We start from the raw sequence: 20,217 nt of genomic DNA on the forward strand, positions 1-20,217 counted from the left end.
TATTCATTTGAAAGAGAGAGCGAGCATGCAAGCTGGGGGGAGGGGGCAGAAGGAGAGGGAGAGAATCTCAAGCAGACTCCTCCCTGAGCATGTAGCCCAACACGGGACTTGATCCCATGACCCCAAGATCATGACCTGAGCCAAAAGCAAGAGTTGGACCCTTAACTGACTAAGCCACCCAGGTGCCCCGAGCTGAAATAATTTATTAAATAACTTTTTTCTTATTCCAAAAGAAACCTAGGTTTATCATAGAAAAATTTTAAACTATACGTGAGAAAAGAAAATCCCAAAGATTTTACCTGTAATTCAAATACCTAAGCCACCCAGACATAACACTGTAAATATGGAGTGTATATATAACTAGTCTTTTTATGCACAGTTATTACTTTTTCATAAAAAGGAATAATATTCACAGTCTGTTTTAACTTTTTATTTTCACTTACTGCAAATATATTACATGTCATTAAATGTTCTATGACACAACATTTAATGACTTCACAGTCTTCTGTCATATAGCCATACCATAATTGATTTTTCCAATCCCCTGTTTTTGGATATTTGAAATACTCCACTCTTTTCTTCGCTCTCTGTTCCATCAGATCTTCTGTGAACATATATGAAAACACATTTTTGAGTACATATATGATTATTTCCTTGTTTTTTGCACATAATTTTAGAAAATTTTTCTCTAAGATATGTTTTGAACTAATTGAACATGAGAAAAAAGGAAAGGAAAGGGAAGGAAAATATTCAACATAAAAGTAACATTTTCCAGGCTCTTATTTACACTGCCAGCATCATATCCCATAGGTCCAGCAGAGAGTGAAATTTAAAGAAATTTAAATTTAGACTTAGACTGGTAAGTTTCATAAATAATGCTTTTTGTGGTATGCAGTAAGTAGGGTTATGGGAAAATTTTACACTGCCAGAAAAGTATGGTGAACAGCAGACATGAATATACTTCCAAAGTTATTTGAGCCTCTAACATCTATACTTAGCATCTGCAGAGGGGAAAAAACAAATGAAAAACACCTAGGCCCTCTTCTGCGTGAATTGTGAAGGCTTAGTCTAAGCACTCACTGCTTGTGTGGGGCTCACAGAAGGAGGGAGCCTTCCCACCCTCCAAGTAGATGTTTTGGTGTCCTACCCAGAGCTTCTTTTTAGTGCTGCTTCACCCACTGCCACTGGGTTGCTGCAGGTGTGGGCTGCAGATGACTCATGGCCACAGACTTCTCCAGAAACCTGGCCTGGGTTAATAGGAACTACTTTGCTGCAGATGTCTGGCAGGCTAGTCCTGGAATGGAGTGACCCATGCCAAGCAAATGAAAGATCCAGGAGAATGAGAGCCCAGGTGACTTGCTTCTGGGTGGGCAACTTCTGTATTGCAGTTCACACTCCTGAGCCCCCATGGGATAAGGCTAAGGCTGGACTCCAGGCTGAGACCACATTTAAACTTAATCTTCTTTCCCTCTTACCCTGCTTTCCTCACCTTCCTGCATTTTTCTCCTGAGACCATTGTCTCAGTAAATCAAAACCACCGCCATGTCACCTTCTGCTTAGAGGGAACACAACAATGATGAATAACTGCCGTTTTTTTTTTTTTAAGATTGTATTTATTTATTCAAGAGAGAGAGAGAGGCAGAGACACAGGCAGAGGGAGAAGCAGGCTCCATGCAGGGAACCCGACGTGGGACTCGATCCCGGGTGTCCAGGATCAGGCCCTGGGCTGAAGGTGGCGCTAAACCGCTGAGCCCCCCCCCCCCCCCCCCCAGGCTGCCCTAGCTGCCGTTTTATACTGAAAATCAAGAATGAATGCCTTTCCTGAATTTTTTTGTCTGGAAACCAGAATTGGAATGATGGCAATAGTTACCTCTTTAATTCTGTGGTTCTTTAAAGATCATAGCACTTTTTCTTTCCAATGACCTTTGAAAAGATTAAGAGGAGAAAATTCAATGAATTTCTCATTTTGCTCATATAGACACCAATATGGAATTAGAGGCTGTCCTTAGAAATCTGACAGAAGCTCCAGAATTCTTTCCTCTTCTACTTGCTTTAGCTCACTAACATATGTAATACAATACAATTTGAAGTAAAGATAATTTGTGTAGGTAGAAATAATCCCTAATAACATTCTTCTCCAGTTAGAAAACAGGAATCTCTTTAATCAACTGTGTGTGTGTGTGTGTGTGTGTGTGTGTGTGTGTGTGTGTGTTTTCTCCCTCCTAGGAAATAGAAGTTCAAAGAAACCATTTTCAAGTGAAATTTCATGTATTGTCCCTATTTAGAAACAATACTTTTTCTGTCCTGGATGTCTACATATTTGTTAGCCAGGTTCTCCAAGGAGTGAGCCCACAGTTGAAGAGAACATTTCAAGACACCGTCAGTTTCTGCTTATATAGTATGGCAATTGAAATAAAAAGTCTCCTAATGGTGTATTTTACTGGAGCACCAGAGAGACCATTTTTCTAGTGTTTGCAAAAAAAATGTCACTCTAAGGAATGGGAGACCTAGGGGCTTCAAGATGTCAGGGATCCTGTCACACTGTCCTTTCAAAGCCTTATCTTTGCACCAAACATCACATATCAAAACTCTATTTAAAGAGAATGCAACACTAATGGCTACAAAAATACAGAAGTAGCATTTTAGGTCAACTTTATTTTTGTTTCTCCTCTAGCAATGGTGATCAGAAAGGATTTTCAGTAAATGTATAATGTTCATTAAATTTAGAGGCTATTTAGATATTTTCAGTTTTAAAAATAATTTTAGAGGCATTGAATCCCATAGATTCCAAATGGTCCAACAGAGAAAATATAATTTTTTTCCTTTGAAATGTCAAAACCCTGAATGACCTCATTTTTGAAGCTCAAGACAAAAAATCATTTGCCCTTATCATGTAACGCTAGGAAGAGTCACTCCACACCATTGAACACCAGTGTGCCCTTTATCTTGCCTTGTAATAATGTGAGTTTGTTTGAATGAGGCCACTGAAAATAAGTAGCTGTGGTTTTCTCAAAAGAAAATTCTATCTAGGACATAGCAGGCACTGGGGACACTATTTTAGCAGCAAAGACTTTTTTAGTATAATCCTTTTAACTTGGTAGTTATAAAGGTCATTTCTATTTGAAAATTCAAGACTTCATTGGACCTGCAAAATATTCCCAGATTTGTAATACTTTAATAAATTATCTTCATAGAGTAATTTGCAAACCAAATAAGTAGGCAAGTTGAAAACTCCCCCATGCTTTGAACACTAAGCATTTGTTTCAGATCATGTGAAAAGATAGATGGATATCTATCTAGAAATCCAACATATATTTATGTAAGTTAAGGAATAGAGATTTGAGTTTCTGGATTTATATTGTGTCTTTTAAAGTTGTCATTCAGGATGCTGGGCTGGTAAAATTGTAGAAAGTTACCTGATCTAAATTGTAACAAAGGCTTTATAATATTTATAGCTATTTCTTTATTTTGAAAGGTATTATAGAAAATTTTAAACATAATATACCATTAAAAAGGCCCTCAGTAATTTTGCAGATACTGTTAACATTCTTGGTATATATTCTTCTAACAAGTAGGTATACGTATATTTTTCTTTTTAAAAAATTCTCTGTTTTTTAAGATTTTATTTATTTATTCATGAGAGACACAGAGAGAAAGGCAGAGACACAGGCAGAGGGAGAAGCAGGCTCCATGCAGGGAGCCTGATGTGGGGCTCAATCCCAGGACTCCAGGATCACACCCTGAGCTAAAGGCAGGCGCTTAACCACTGAGCCACCCAGGCATCCCTCTTTTAAAAAAATTCTTAATTTTTAAAAAGTTTCACAACCCGAATGTTTTCATATGGTTCTAGAAATGCTGATAAGACTTTAGTAACACTCCTGATTTTCTATTTTTAAAATATACCTGTAAAGAGAAAAAAGTAAATACCCAATGTATTGATTACAAAATATTATGTGACATCATTAATGTCCAAATGTGATATTTGGATGTCTCTTGCTTTTTAGCATGTTGGGGAATGCAGAAGTATTTTACTGAGTACTTACTATGTACCTGGCACTGTTCTGAGCCCTTTCATGTATTAATATACTTACGTCTTAAAGCATCCGTATGTCTTGTTTGCTATGATTATTCCCATTTAACAGATGAGGAAACTGAGTACTGAGAGATTCAATTTCTCAGCCAGTGTCACACAACCAATAAGGAGCAGAGTTGGTGTTGAAATCCAAGCCATCCAGCTCCATAATTCATGTATTATACTAGCATTTCTAGAAGTCTAATGTGCAGACCAGGGTATCATGATGAAATGCTGATCCTGAGTCAGCAGGTCTGGGGTGGAGAGAAGCTCAACATCTCTCACAAACCCCAGGTGATAGGATAATACTGTTCTGTGGAGCATACTTTGAGTAGCTAGGGTCTCCACTAAACCCCATCACACTACCTCAATTACAAAACTGCAATTTTCTAGTAACCATTAACAAGGACTAGCCCTTCATTTCTCTTTCTGGCCTCTATAGCATGTTGTTTGGATAACTAGGTACAGAATATAAGACCTTTACTTTAAACAGTAGCATCCTTTGAATTAAATTTTTTTGTTAAATCAAATGTCAAGATTCCTTCTTCCCCTCATTTACATCACTGGATACTATATTCTTTTTCAATAGTGAAATTTATATATGTGGGTTCCATTTGATTAGTTTGCACACTGGCTTCTGCGTCTTATATGAATGAAGGTGGTCTTACATATCACTTTGATTTTGGAAAGGAAAGTTGTTTAGTAATACCATAATTTCATTCATTCCAAGAGGCCTGTTTTGAAGTTGTCAGACTCCTGTGTTCTTATAAATGAGCTGGAATGCATCTAAAATAATTTATTCCTTTATTCAGTGTATGGTACTATAGGCATCTTTGATGGGATTTGCTTATTTGAAAAGAAAAAGATTTTATGGTCTTACCAGTGTGGATTTCACAAGTAAAATAATGACAGCAAAAATTCAAGGTGATTCATAAAGTTACAGTGTTTAATTTAAGAGAAAGCTTTGGGTATCAGAGTTTGATACCTTATCCATGGTTCAAGAACTCAGCACTAAAATCAAAGATGAGGTTTACTGGTCATTTTGGATTCTCTTTAAATGAAAATCTTTCTCCCCAAATAATAACTGAGCAAAATGCCAATTTATAGAAATAATTTCTCACAATCCCTGAACTTTAAAGCATCCAATAGAGTAGGAAGAGAAAGTTTGCCTTTTTGGAGATGTCCTTTATTTAAAAAAAAAAAAGATTTTATTTATTCATTCATGAGAGACAGAGAGAGGCAGAGACATAGGCAGAGGAAGAAGCAGACTTCCCAAGGGGAACCTGATGCAGGACTAGATCCCCAGACCTCGGGATCACAACCTGAGCCAAAGGCAGACACTCAACCACTGAGCCACCCAAAGTTCCCCTGGAAATGTCCTTTAGATAATGACATTATCCCTTTCATTTCTATACAGCTTTGGAGTTTCCAAGGCATTTTATTGGGTGCCCTGGATAAAACTGAGCCCTAACTAGACAATATATAATATCCCCATTTTTAAAAGACGGAGTGGTTGCTTATAATAGTAAATTGACTTGCCTAAGAGCAATAGGCAAAAAATGGAGGAACTAGTCTTTTTCAATGAGTTCTCAAGAGAAGACCATATATGAATTTGAGTTGAAACTACTCAAATATTGATTCAATTTCACTGCTTTTACAAACCTCCTCCATAACAATTTTTCACATTTCGATGGATTCAGCTAAGGAGCTTTGAGTTCATGTGCCCAAAACAGCTATACATCCAGAAATTTGAATACTGTAGTCCATGCCAGGTCCCATGCCATAGGCATTGTACAAGTGTGACTCGCAATGAAAAGATTTTTCACTCTGAGGCTTCTCGAATTTTAATATGCATACAGATCATCTGGGGATCTTGTTGCAATGCAGATTCAGATTTAATTGTTCTGAAGCAGAGCACAAAATTCTGCATTTTTAAGGCGCTTCCAATTCACGCTGCTGCTACTGACCTGACAAATTTTAAGCAGCAAGGTCTTCAGACTGAAGCATCTGTCAGAATCACCTGGATCACTTCTTCAAGCACAGTGTTCCACTTGCCCTGAGAGTTTCTGACTGAGTAGGTCCGGGGTGAATTTGCATTTCTAATGAGTTTGTTAGTGATGCCGATGCTGCTGGTTAAGGTACAACACACTGAGAACCAGTGCTTTGGAGTCCTACATCTGTTTCTTACATGGGGCTCTCCCCATGTAGAATTAAAACGTCATTATTCCATCCACTCTAAAATGTCAGCTTTATCACAGAATCCAAGCAGGGCTCCAGGAGAAACTCTTTTCTCAAGGAATTGTCCTGAATCTGTTCTGTGAGTGATTGACCCTAGTCTTTGCCAAGTGATCTGGCTTAGTTAATTTGAAAGACACATTCCCACAAGATGGATGTTAAGGGTGGTTGGTCTACTTTCATTTTAAAAAGAAGAATCCGTTTTATCTGCCCAACTATGAAGCATTCATTTCTTCTGATTTCTTTGGAGAGTATATCAAATATTCCTTAAAGTTGGCAGAAACGATAACATATGTAACATATCTAAAATAGTGTCTCCCTTTAATCTCTTTCTAAATAAGCTGCTGTAATTCTGAATCAAATGCAGATTCTCTACAGACAAGAGAAAGAGCAGCATCTTCATTCACTCACTGATTCATTCATTCAAAAATGTGTTTTCTTATGTTAGCATAATGGGTGGTTCTTTAGTTTCAGGAACTTGTCAGTGATAGTATATGTAGTAATTATATATGAGCTAAAAACAAAATGCAAATTTCTTCATTTATTCGTTCAATAAAAAAATATTTGAACACAACTTTGCCAGTCACCATGCTGGCATCACATACTATATATAATGATGAGCAAAATCAGATGCTCTCATAGGCCTTACAATTTGGAGGAAGACTAACATTAATTAAAATCCATGCATATACATGTCAACTTACAGCTGTCACAGATGTTTCAACAAAGATACGATGTGAATGCTGATGATTTTTGTATGCGATCACAGATATGACAAAAACTGAAGTCAACAGATAAATTTATTCAGCTCTTTAAAGTTGTCTCATGCATCTAACTCAGTCTGGTAGATTCTTCACAATATAGTTTTACCATCATTTATTATAAAAATTTTTAAATGTACCAAATGTTGAAAGAATTGTGGAATGAATATCTATGTATCAATCACCTGGGTTCCACAATTTAAATTTTGATGCCTTTGCTTTATCACATCTATCTCTCTCTCCATCTCTCTATCCACTCATTATTCTGTCTTATTTTTTGATTCATTTCAAAGCAGGTATATACTAGTATACTAGTCAGCAAATACTAGTATACTGCATCCTGAAATACTTCAGATTACATACATCAGGAGGTTTTTAGAGATGTTTTTAATTCCTTAGAGCTGTGCAGTTGATACATTATTTAATTTCATTCAGGTAATATAAATTCAAGGCACCAATTAATACGTGTGTCTGAGGGAGTTCTATCCTGAGGGAAAAGCTAGTTCTGACAAAACCATTCTCCCTGCCCACACCTGTCCTGACTGGATTGGATTTCTACCTGACAAAATTATAAACCTTGACCTTGATATTCTGTCAAAAAGTGATGACCTTGCCCCTTATTCATCTGGTATCTGAATCAAGCTGCTGTCATCCTAAAGACTACACAGAGGGGACTGTACTTTTTAGGTGACTCGGGCAGGTCAGCATGACCCAACACCTCCAGTAGTACAATAGATATTTGGTATCTGGAAGACCTCTTACTTACTCTATTACCCTCTTGAATAAATCCTCCAAATCCTAGTTTTCTATTCCTTGACTGTCAGATCCAAATTTTCAATGCCGTGGAGGGAAGTCTTTTCAACTAGCATACCAAATGGCATCTCCTCCTGCAAAACTTGTCAAAAAACGGTCTTTCCAGCTATCCTCTTATTGATACACTTGTGTTATATTTTAAAGTCACTTCTGTTCTCTTTGGAAGTAGGAAAGACATAATTTATTTTAAGACATAATTTTTTATATGATCTTTTCCTTTTTTTAAAGTTTTTTTTTAATTTTTTATTTATTTATAATAGTCACAGAGAGAAAGAGAGGCAGAGACACAGGCAGAGGGAGAAGCAGGCTCCATGCACTGGGAGCCCGACGTGGGATTCGATCCCGGGTCTCCAGGATCGCGCCCTGGGCCAAAGGCAGGCGCTAAACCGCTGCGCCACCCAGGGATCCCCTAGACATAATTTTTTTAAAATAGAATCTTGATGTTGTAACAGATCCATTATTCCATGTTTTGAAGGAAAAAATAATGTAATACTTACATTTGGCCACTAGAGGGCAAGCACCTACTGCTGTTGTTCATTATGCACAATTTTTTCCACCCAACTAAGCGAATTCTAGTGCAACTATCTTCTGAACTTTCCTTGAAATTTATTTAATTGGATTCCAGGAAGATCTCTATTCAATTGACAAAACTGACATTTCTTGTTCTTTTGTTTCTTTTGTAATTTCCGGTAAGATGTGAAAGGATTTCATGCTTATTTTATTCAAACTGATAAAAAAGAGTATTTGGGAAAAGACTGGGCAGAAATAAAGTCATAGGTGTTGACTTCCACTGATTCTTTTGAGCACGACAAGGAATTTGGTTTCTGCTTTTCAGCTCACATATCTATAAAAGGGAATTATTCAACTTTCCAGTGATGATGTCAAAATTTTAATTCTACTATTGTATTATTACTACAGGCATTTGTGTTTAGCTGTTCTATTTAACTCATTTAGCTTTTTATACATGAATAATGCCTTTTGAGTGTAACTGAGTAAGCTCTCTGAGAATGATGCTTACATTTACACATCTCTATATTTCAGCTTCAAATTAAGTTCCTTAGAAGTTGCTATTAGCACGGAATACTGAATGAAATAGGGCAATAGTGCAATTCAGACTTTAAACTCTAAGACATATTCAAACACCAATCCTGCTGTTAACTGTGTGGCCTCTAGCAAGTTATATGACTTTTAATAAAGTGTTTAGTAAAGACCTTTAGAGGCACGTGGGTGACTCAGTGTTTGAGCATCTGCCTTTGGCTCAGGTGGTGATCCCAGGGTCCTGGGATCAAGTCCTACATTGGGCTCCCTGCATAGAGCCTGCTTCTCCCTCTGCCTGTGTCTCTGCCTCTCTGTGTGTGTGTCTCATGAATAAATAAACGAAATCTTTTTTTTAAAAAAAAAAAAAAGACCTTTAATGACACCTTGGATTTCTTTTTTTTAAAAGATTTTATCTATTTGAGAGAGAGTGAGTGAGCGAGAAAGAGAGCACATGAATGGTGGGGAGGGAGAGAGGCAGAGGAAGAAAGACTCCCTGCTGAGCAGGGAGCCTGACAGGGGACTTGATCCTAGGACTCTGAGATCATGGCCTGAGTTGGAGGCAGACGCTTAACGAACTGGGCCACCCAGGAACCCCAATGTCTGGGATTCCTTTCCTTTATAGTGGAGTTGAGAGGGCATCCCACGCTGGCTGCAGTGAGGCTGGTGTGTCTAATGCCATCTAGCACTCGGTGATCAACAGTTGCTTCTGTTAGCACTCTCCATGACAGACAGATATTAGAATTTGTACATCCTGCCCTTGGTTAACACAATATTTTAAACATCAGTCTGATGTATTCACCATCATAGTTTCGCATGAAACTAATAAATAAAATTTGTTTCTGGAATATCATAAGAGACACCTGACAAGTATCAAGCAAAAACAAAAACTGTCAAGGAGCCCTCAGATTCCTCAGTCTAGCATTCAGTCCTCACTTGCCCTTTTCTCACCATCTTTGTCCAGTCACTGGGGCCAGGAGATAGGGCATGGTGGACTGCAGGTCCTTTGGCCCTTTGCATTTCCCAGCATAGCCCTCTCACTCCACCATTGCTGTGGGTGCATTGCTCACCTTGACACAATCCCAGAATTCCAGAAAAATTCTGCTCCTCTGGGCAGAGTGTACAAATAGACAGCTTCTGAGCCAAATGTGGTCTGAAGATGTGCTTTGTTTGGCCTCAGTGACTTAAAATTAGGCAGTTTCACACACATACACACACACACACGCAAAATTAGTTTTCCAGCTTTTTTTGAAGCCTGGGCAATAAAAGGCTGGTATGAAGCAGAGTGGCACCTGCACCTTCCCAGGAGCTCCCTGTCTAGCTCTGGGCATGGCCAGAGCTGTTGCATTAAGTCAGCTTTGCTTATTTCCATCATTTCCATTAACTGCCTATTCATGAACAGTGTGAGAGGCGCCTGGCTGGCTCAGTCAGTGGGGTGTATGACTCTTGATCTCAGAATTGTGGGTTCGAGCCCCACATTGGATGCAGAGATTACTTAAAAGTAAAATCTTTAAGACAAAAAAATTGTATGGTGTGACTGGCGCCACCTGGGGTTCTGCAATGCAATCCACCTTTTGGGAGGAATCTGAGGGTGTGAGTGAGCCCTGGACTAAGCAAGCATTTCTCCAAAGCTTACCTCAAAATCCAGCAACTAACCCTGGTCTCTTTATCCTCAATTATAACTGTAACATGTGTGCCTGTATGTTTACTCAACACTTAGCCGCTTTAAAAAAAAAAAGTGTCTGGGGAGCCTGGGTGGTTCAGTGGTTGAGTAGTCTGCCTTTGGTTCAGGTCATGATCCCAAGGCCTTGGGATCAAGTCCCTCATCGGGCTCCCCACAGGGAGCCTGCTTCTCCCTCTGCCTATGTCTCTGCCTCTCTCTGTCTCTCGTGAATAAATAAATAAATAAAATCTTTTTTAAAAAATCTCTCTGCATTGATACAGTATGTCAGCTTCTGGGATGTAGGGCTTTGTCTTGCATAACCTTGATAAGCAGAGACTTATTTTTCCTTCAACTTGACTCTAGTTGACGATTGAACTTGGTTTTCCAAGGGCATACAGCTACATGGAATGTCTGCAAACCTGATACAAGGTGAAAATAAGTTGTTGGATTCATTTTGGACACACTTCCAGCCTGAAACCCCCAAGACACTCATTTTGGTTGCCAAAAACAGCCACATATTATTGCTTTTCTGAAAGCTGGCTTGCCATCACCTCTTTTCCTCCGTCAAAATTTTCTTTTACCCTATCTCTCTCCAGAGGACTATTTTTAGCCATCTTTCACATTGGAAAAAAAATGTGATTTATCTCCCATATGGTTCCAGAAACCTGCCTGGATATCAATGAGGAAGGTCAGATGCCCATGGAACAGGAGGACCCTCCCTCCTGGTTTCCCAGGCACTGAGTTTGGTGACTGCAAGCACCCTTGTGGCCAGGAGGCTGGGAAGCTTTCCCCTTCCTTGTTCGACCCAGGGGACCAGGCCCAGTGGATGACTTTGCTGGTGTCCCAGTGTTCTTTCCTACATTCCCTTTACGTCAGTCCCTCCCATGCAGTGTAAATGTATCTCCTCTATGAATTTTGTGGCCAAACATCTATGATATATGTCAGTCTTCTCAAGTGTGCCACAAAACCAAATACCTGCAGGAATGAGAAAGGTGAAGCCTAAATGAGTAAGGAGGGAATAATTCTAAAAAGAACAGGGGGGGAGATCCCTGGGTGGCACAGCGGTTTAGCGCCTGCCTTTGGCCCAGGGCGCGATCCTGGAGACCCAGGATCGAATCCCACATCGGGCTCCTGGTGCATGGAGCCTGCTTCTCCCTCTGCCTGTGTCTCTGCCTCTCTCTCTCTGTGTGACTATCCTACATAAATAAATAAAAATTTTAAAAAATAAAAAAATAAAAAAAATAAAAAATAAAAAGAACAGGAACTGCTCCATGCCAGCCCAACATGGGGAACACAGGCCCAATGTTGCCAATCTGATTTTTCAAGAAAAGCAAGAAATTTATTTTATTAACAAAAAAAACTCCTTAATTAAAATATTTGGCAACATTGGGTGAGCCAAAGAAAACATTTCCATGCGCTCTGTTTGGACCATATTCCTCTAGTTTGCCATTTTTTTAAAGTTTTATTTATTTTAGTAATCTCTACACCCAATGTCTGCTCGAACCCACGACCCCAGATGAAGAGTTACATGTTCCTCTGACTGAGCCAACCAGGCACCCCAACATTGCAATTTTTTGGTGAACAAAAAATATGCAGTCCCTCCCTTTGGCATAATGCTCTAGGGATAATTTTCCTGATGGATGTAATTTACTAATGCAACCAAAGTAGAACTTACCCATCCATAGTAGCCATTTTTCAAAAGGCAGAGTTCTACCACGGTGAGTTCTGTAGGCTGGCTAATTTCTTCCTTTAGGTCCTTGCCTCTCCTACTTCATTTCCAGCCACGAGCCCCAGAGCTCATCTCTTGCACTTCAATACCACTAGCCATGAGTAGACCATGGTAGATAAGTAGGGATGATCTGTTATAATAAGTTCTGCCATCAATTAAAGCAGTTTTGGAATTTGTGTTTGAACGATGCATCGGGGGATAGAGTAAAAGCCACTTGTGACAATCATTTTCATCTTACATTTCATAGAAATGTTTTCATATGACCTTCTGCTGTGTGTAGTCACATGGCAAAATATCACAATGTTGCGCTTCAAATGACTTCAGGCTCTTTCCTAATATAATATATATTTTATGTACTACCAAGTAGAACATTGGGATAGCCATGGTCAGTAATGTCTGCCATGAACCTGGAAGGCAATTCTAAGAAAAGAGTTGCAGAGCGTTTAAGAATTCAAATGCATTGTTGCAATGGTATGTGATGACTAATGAGGCAGCTTTTAATAAAGAACAATGTTTATTCAACAAACATTTAATATATATTTATTCTACATAGAATACAGTGGACTAGCTGCTAGAGGGGATGGAGTGGAGATTTCATAAATTCCAGTGCATTTATTATTACTTTTCACTGGTAGTATTGCACAAATTCAAAACTTTTTTTTTTATTTTGTGCACACCTATTCACTCTGTGCCAGAAACTATTCTAAGCATTTCACAAATATTTACTTATTTGATCCTTTAAACAATTTTACAGTGTACATAATATAATGACACTCAGTACAGACACATCTTCATCTATAAAGATGAGGAAATTGAGGCAGAGAATTAAGTGACTTTCCCAACACTACACTGTTAATACTATACAAGGCCAGGCAGGGGTGCCTGGGCGGCTCAGTTGAGCATCCAGCTCTTAGTTTTTTATTTGTTTGTTTGTTTTTTAGATTTTATTTATTGATTCATAAGAGAAACAGAGAGAGAGAGAGAGAGGCAGAGACGTAGGCAGAGGGAGAAGCAGGCTCCATGCAGGGAGCCCAACGTGAGACTCGATCCTGGGACTCCAGGACTACACCCTGGGCCAAAGGCAGGTGGTAAACTGCTGAGCCACCCAGGCATCCCTCTTGGTTTTGACTCAGGTTGTGATCTCAGGGCTGTGAGATCAAGCCCTGTGTCAGGCTCTGTCCTGAGCCAGTTTGAGATTCTTTCTTCCTCTCTCCCTGCCCCTGTTGTTCATTCTCTCTCTAATTAGTAAGCAAATCTTTTAAAAAACTAAGTGGCAAGGACAGTTTTTTAATCCAGGTAAATTTGACTCCAAAATCTGTACTTGTAAACCACTGTACAAACCAGCTACTGCTGTATGACAAGCATCTCCCAAATTTAGTGGCTTACAACATCAACAATGACTTACTATTTTTCATGAGTCTTTTGGTTAGCTGGGCAGTTCTGCTGCTTTGGACCAGGCTCAGCCTATCTTAGCTGGACTCCCTCATGTGTTTATGGTCAGCCAGCGCTGACTAGTCAGGGAGATCCTTACCTAGATGAATCAGCTTTCCTCTACATGGTGTCTTATTCTCCATGGCTGTCGCAGGAGTCTGGGAAAGAGAGGAAAAATTCACAAGTGCCTTCTCAATCTTCCGCTTGCATCAGATTTGCTACTGTCTCATTTGACCTAAGCAAATCATATGGCCCTGTCCAGAGTCAGTGTGAGAGGGCACTACAAAAAGGCATGGACATTGGAAGATGTACAAATCAGTGTTTTTTAATATAATTAACGTACCATAGTCATGGTTCAACACCAAGGTGTTTTTCTGTGTTCCAGACAGTTTCAATTTGATGTTTTAGATTCCAGATGTGTTGTGAAAACGCTAAATCAAATGTAGCCCTGTTGGCTTAGGAAGGTCACAAAAGAATGGTAAAAAATTGGAAAATGAAACGATGTTTATGATTTTAGGCTGATCCTGGGGAAACACCGTCAGAAGCTCCAAGTGAAGCTGGGACAAATCCAGCAGAAAACGGAGTGAATCACACTACATCTCTGGCACCCAAACCACCCTCCCAGGCTCTCCACAGCCAACCAGCTCCAGGTAAACACTCTGGAAAGAGAACTGTATAACATGACTAAGAGCCTCTAGTTTATTTGTGCCGCTCAAGGAGATAGTGTGATTTAGTTACCTAGAGTATCAAGGAAGCAAAGATGCAAGGACATAGGAGGAGCTCCAGAAATGTGGAGTGAATGAATGAATGAATAAAAAACAAATGCCAAGAGAGATTCATGAGTGTTCATCTGGCTCTGATAATAACTTATGAGGTTACAACAAACCATCACCCAGATCCCCATGTGTATTTAGTGATCAATATTAATCCATGCACTCGCAGAGTTTGTGAAGGATTCTTCATGAGACTTATAAACAGCAACACTTGACAAGCATCTTCTTATTTCTATGTCACCAATTAAGTCTCTGTCAATAATTCCTTTCCATCTTCCTCCAACATATTTTTCAGTGGCCTTGGGTATCCACTGACTGCTGAGCATTCTGCTCAGCTTTTCAAGTAGATTGACTAAGGCTATGAGGGTCTATTCTGTCATTTTCTGCACTGGGCAGATGAAGAAATTCATTTTGAGATGAATAAGTATATGTTGAAGGCCACATAGCTAGTGAAGAGTGAAGTCAGGATGGACACAGTTCCCTGTGGTCCCAATTCTTGCTTTCGGTTCCTCTACTAACAAAGATCCACTCCTATCTCACTTCTTAGAAAAATCCTTTGATTTCTGTGCAGCTAACTTTGGCCTTTGATCTAAGACTGTTTTAGGCAAGTCTCTCTCCTCTATATGTCCCCATTTCCCCAGTGGATGGTAAGCTTCCCCGGATAGGCTTCAGTTTGATGCTTACTTGGTACAGACCTGAGGAATAGCATGGACTTGATCACTTTTGTCGAATGGGTTAATATAAAGTAAAAAAAGGAAGAACAATTTCCTTCCATGAAGGTATGTTTTTTTTTTCCTTCCTTCCTCATCGTACTACAGCATAGCAGTGATGAAATCCAGATCTTTTATTTGGGAGGAAAAGGGTAATTCTCAGGGGGAGAGTGAGATTTTGACAAGAACAAATAATATTGAATTTGTAAGAAATGTACATGAACTGGGGCCTGTAATTTCAAGAAAGCTGTTGAGATCAATAATGGTAGGAAGACAATTTTACCATAAAGAGTGATATTTTATTTTTTTATAAATTTATTTTTTATTGGTGTTCAATTTGCCAACATATAGAATAACACCCAGTGCTCATCTCATCAAGTGCCCACCTCAGTGCCCGTCACCCAGTCACCCCCACCCCCTGCCCACCTCTCCTTCCACCACCCCTAGTTCGTTTCCCAGAGTTAGGAGTCTTTCATGTTCTGTCTCCCTTTCTGATATTTCCCACTTATTTTTTTATCCTTTCCCCTTTATTCCCTTTCACTATTGTTTATATTCCCCAAATGAATGAAACCGTATAATGTTTGTCCTTCTCTGATTGAAAGAGTGACATTTTCAAATGAAGATTTTTTATATAACAAATACAAACATTTTGAGTGCTTCTGGAATATAAATAAGTCATTTAAATATGTGAGTAAATATAGTCGTGCTATGAACAGTAAAAGAAAATTTGGCATTTTAGCAGTTGATTTTTTAACTTGATGTTTTGAAATAATATGACTTACAGAATCATTTTTTAAATGGTACAGAATGTATTGCAAAAATGGTCTTCTCTCCTCTAGTGTTAACATCTGTCAGAATCACGGTGCAGTTATCAGACCAGGAAATTAACGTTTGCACTGTACTTGGAACTGAACTACAGACTTCATTTGAACTTCACCTGCTTTCTACTAATGTCTTTTCTTTTTTAAATTAGCCTCCATGCCCAGCATGGAGCTCAGTGTGGGGCTTGAACTCATGATCCTGAGATCAAGACCTGAGCTGAGAATAAGAGTCTGACACTTAACAGACTGAGCCACCCAGGTGTCCCTGTCCTGATGTCTTTTTATTGTTCCAGGTTCCAAGTTAGGATCCCACATTATATTTAATTGTCATGTCTCCTTAGTTTCCTTGAGTCTATGACAGTTGATCCTGTCTTTTATGACCTTGACACTTCTGAAGAGTACTCGTCCATTATTTTGTGGAATATCCCTCAATTTCGATTTGTCTGATGTTTCCCCATGATTAGAGTGAAGTTTTGCATTTTTGGCTAGAATATCGCGTAGACAATGCTGTCCTTCTCACTGCATCACGTCACGGGCACCTGATGCATTTCTCATCATTGGTGTTGGATCATTTGGTTAAGGTGGAGTCGGCCAGGTTCTTCAACTGAAAATTCTCATTTCCCCTTTATAGTTAATAGTTATCTTAGGGAAGATACCTTGAGACTATGAAAATAACCTTTTTCTCCTTAAACTTATCTGATAATTTGGGTATCCAACAATAGATCTAGCCTGCCACAATTATTACTGCCTGCCGGTCAGCATTTGATTTTTTTCAAAGACTACCTTGCCATTCCTGATTTTGCCAAAAGGTGGCAGTAGCATTGCTGAAACGGAATTTGTTGATAGGAGTTTTGATTCAAAGTGCAGGGATGGCCTTTCTGTCTGTTAATGGAGCATATAGATTTGCATTTAATTAGGTTTGCCTCAAAGTAACAGAATGAAGACATTGCTTAGAATAGGGTTTTTTTTTGCAAGTAGTTTTCTCCTACAGTTTGTTATTTTTCCATAAAGAGACAGATTCAAGGGCCAAACTTAGTTGCTTTATGGGAAGAATGCAGTTTTTAAAGCTAAAGGAATATTCCATTGCATACATAAACAAAAACCCACCATTTGCTTCAACGTGGATGGAACTGGAGGGTATTATGCTGAGTGAAATGAGTCCATCGGAGAAGGACAAACATTATATGTTCTCATTCATTTGGGGAATATAAATAATAGTGAAAGGGAATAGAAGGGAAGGGAGAAGAATTGGGTAGGAAATCTCAGAAAGGGAGACAAAACATTAAGACTCCTAACTCTGGGAAACAAACTAGGGGTGGTGGAAGGGGAGGAGGGCGGGGGGTAGGGGTGACTGGGTGACGGGCACTGAGGTGGGCACTTGACAGGATGAGCACTGGGTGTTATTCTGTATGTTGGCAAATTGAAAACCAATAAAAAATAAATTTCTTATTTAAAAAAATGAAAAAAAATACATAGAAAAAAATAAAGCTAAAGGAAGCTTTTTCTTTTGTCTCTTTGTCTCAGGCTCTGTAAAGGCACCTGCCAAAACAGAAGATCTTATTCAGAGTGTTTTAACAGGTAAACACCGCCCTCTTTCCCCATGGAATTAGGCAGCTGAATATTATACAGCATAAGTATTTAAAAAGAAGATTTCCCTTCATTTCTGAAAAATAGCATCATTAATATTTCTTCTCTGAAAACATCTGAAAATATACGGACCTAGGTAAAGCCATATTATGCAATGTAACCATATCGTCACAGAGAAGTAACCATATTGGCAGATAGGACTCGATTGGTATAAAAATAATACAATTTCATAAGATATCTATATCAGAATCAAAGGATAGTTTCATACTGGAAATATAACCTAGTGAAAAAGGAATACATGCCTTCCCAAAGTGCCGATAATAAGCCATATTTAGAAATGCAGATTGTGAACCATTTGTGACCATAGAATAGAATGTTTAAGAACTATGATCCAGTTGGAAAATAATTTCTATTTGGTTAGTTCCTTAAACTAGTGGAACTAAAATTGGTACACGATTTCTTTAACACAACATGTTAGCAACATGTAGCAGAATCTTGGAAATGTTTACAATATTTGGCCCAATACACAGAAGAAATGCAAACACATGTTCACCAAAAGCAGCACTATTTGTAACAGCCAAAAACTATAAACAACCCAAATGTCCATAAACAGTAGTGTAGATAAATAAATTGTGGTATAGTCACAGAATAAAATAGGGTACAGCTGTAGGGATAAATAAACTATGACCATACATAACATGGATAAAATTCACATGCATAATGTTGAGGAAAAGAGGCCAGGCACAAAAGAGCGCATTCTTTGTAATTCTAGCTATATAAAGCTAAAAACAGGCAAAACTAATTCGTCTCATAGAAACACAGATTTGGATTATACTTGGGAGGGGAGAGGGGATGCAAAAACCAAAAAAAAAAAAAAAAGGATCTCTGGGGCACTGCTAATATTCTGGTTTTGATCTGAATGGTAGTTACGAAAACATGTCTGCTCTGGGAAAATGTATAGGGAGGTAAACTTATGATTTATGCACTTTCATGTGTGTACATTTCACCAAAATAATATGTAAAACATGCATAGGATAATTACTGGAGGAATGTCTTAAAACGTGTTCTTAAAGATTTAATTCCACAGAAGATAATATAATGTTAACATGTAAAACAAAAGACAGAAGTGTAAATACAGCATGATTCTAGTGTTATTTTAAAACACATAAATGTGTAGACAAAAGGCAATGGATGTGTGCTGATGTATTAGCAGTGATTATCTCTGGGTGGCTTGTTTATGAGTGATACTTGTTCCTCTATGTAAACGAACATTACCCTTATGCTTCAGAGAATATTCAAAGACTAGCCTTTTATCCATAGACTTAAAAAAAACATAGTACTTTTTGTGGAATTTCTTTTTCATCATAGATTGGAACCCTCATGCTAAACCTACTATAGCTGAAGTGTTCGCTACCATTTTAATGAAGTGGGATTGAATCTGTCACCCAAAATGCAGCAATTCCTAGGATTATAAATTCTTAGTATAATAAGGTATTATGCAACCATAATGAGTCCATTTGGGCCTGAGGGAAACCATTAAATAAATGTACCTGATTCTCTTCCTGGCCTCTTTCTCAAAAGGAATTGACTGTCAAGAGAATAGACACATTGTAAAAAAGGGGAGCATGTTTCAATTGCTTGACGACCTTAGCATTTAAGCACACAAATTATTATTCTGATTTCAGTGTTTATCCACTAGATAACTCATTTCTATTCAGGTCTGTTGTTCTTCATGGCATATACTATTTCTGAATCTCCTGACAGTTCTTAATATTTATGATAACATACTTTTGTTCCCAGAAGCAGAAAGTTCAAATGAAAGGATGGAAACATGTGAACTATGACTTAATTGAGGTGCAAATAAATGAGAATTCATTGAAGTTAAGACACCATCAGTTTGAAGGCTCCCCACTATTCATGGATTGCTAAGAAAGAAAAGCACCAACAAGTTGTGACCTCTGTCGATTGTACAATGCATCTTAATTTCAGAAATGTTAACATATTTTAAAATACATATTCTAGAATCTGTGAAATATGTCAGTAAAATACAGAATGTTTTAAGGTTGAGCCCTGTCACAGTAAAGGTTTTCCAAGCACTGGGTAAAATACGACGTAGTAATGTATGCTACTACTAACCCTGATGGTGCCTTTGGGCAAATCACATGGAAGGACCCCCTCCCACTTCAGTGCTTTATATTGGAACACTATTGTGATAAATCCAAACCTACAATGTCTATGCTGTGGAGAGTACCCCTTAGAGATGGTGCTGTAGAACCTGTACGATTATTTGTTAAGCCTCGACAGGCACTCTGCCAGAAACTGTGTTCAATACTTTGCATGGTTCTTTTATTTCATCATCAGAACAACCCTAACAAGTAGTGGGAATATTGAGGTCCTTAAAGTGGATCCTGTTGGGGTCCATCTTTTGACCATCACTTGTACCCACACCCCAGTTGTGAGTGTTGGCTCCTAACAGCTTAGAGCTTTCCCATTCTCTTGGAAATTGCCCTCAGCTAAAAGGAAGACCCCTCACCAAGAGGTTATGCCTCCCCTCACTGACTTTCTCAATTTGCAAAAGTCTCGCCTT

General features: G+C 38.6%; 1 protein-coding gene across 3 annotated transcripts in view; it reads left to right on the forward strand.

Annotated features, from left to right (window-relative positions):
• The window catches only part of PLCB1 (phospholipase C beta 1), a 673,777-nt gene that overhangs the window by 542,943 nt on the left and 110,617 nt on the right, over positions 1–20,217 (forward strand). For all 3 annotated transcript variants that reach the window (XM_055305255.1, XM_055305265.1, XM_055305262.1), the window contains 2 exons: positions 14,257–14,389; positions 17,568–17,621. In XM_055305255.1, coding sequence (XP_055161230.1) covers positions 14,257–14,389; positions 17,568–17,621 — 187 coding nt within the window. The remainder of the gene's footprint in view (positions 1–14,256; positions 14,390–17,567; positions 17,622–20,217) is intronic.

The sequence above is a fragment of the Nyctereutes procyonoides genome, unplaced genomic scaffold (genome assembly GCF_905146905.1).
Source record: "Nyctereutes procyonoides isolate TBG_1078 unplaced genomic scaffold, NYPRO_anot_genome, whole genome shotgun sequence".
NCBI lineage: Eukaryota > Metazoa > Chordata > Mammalia > Carnivora > Canidae > Nyctereutes > Nyctereutes procyonoides.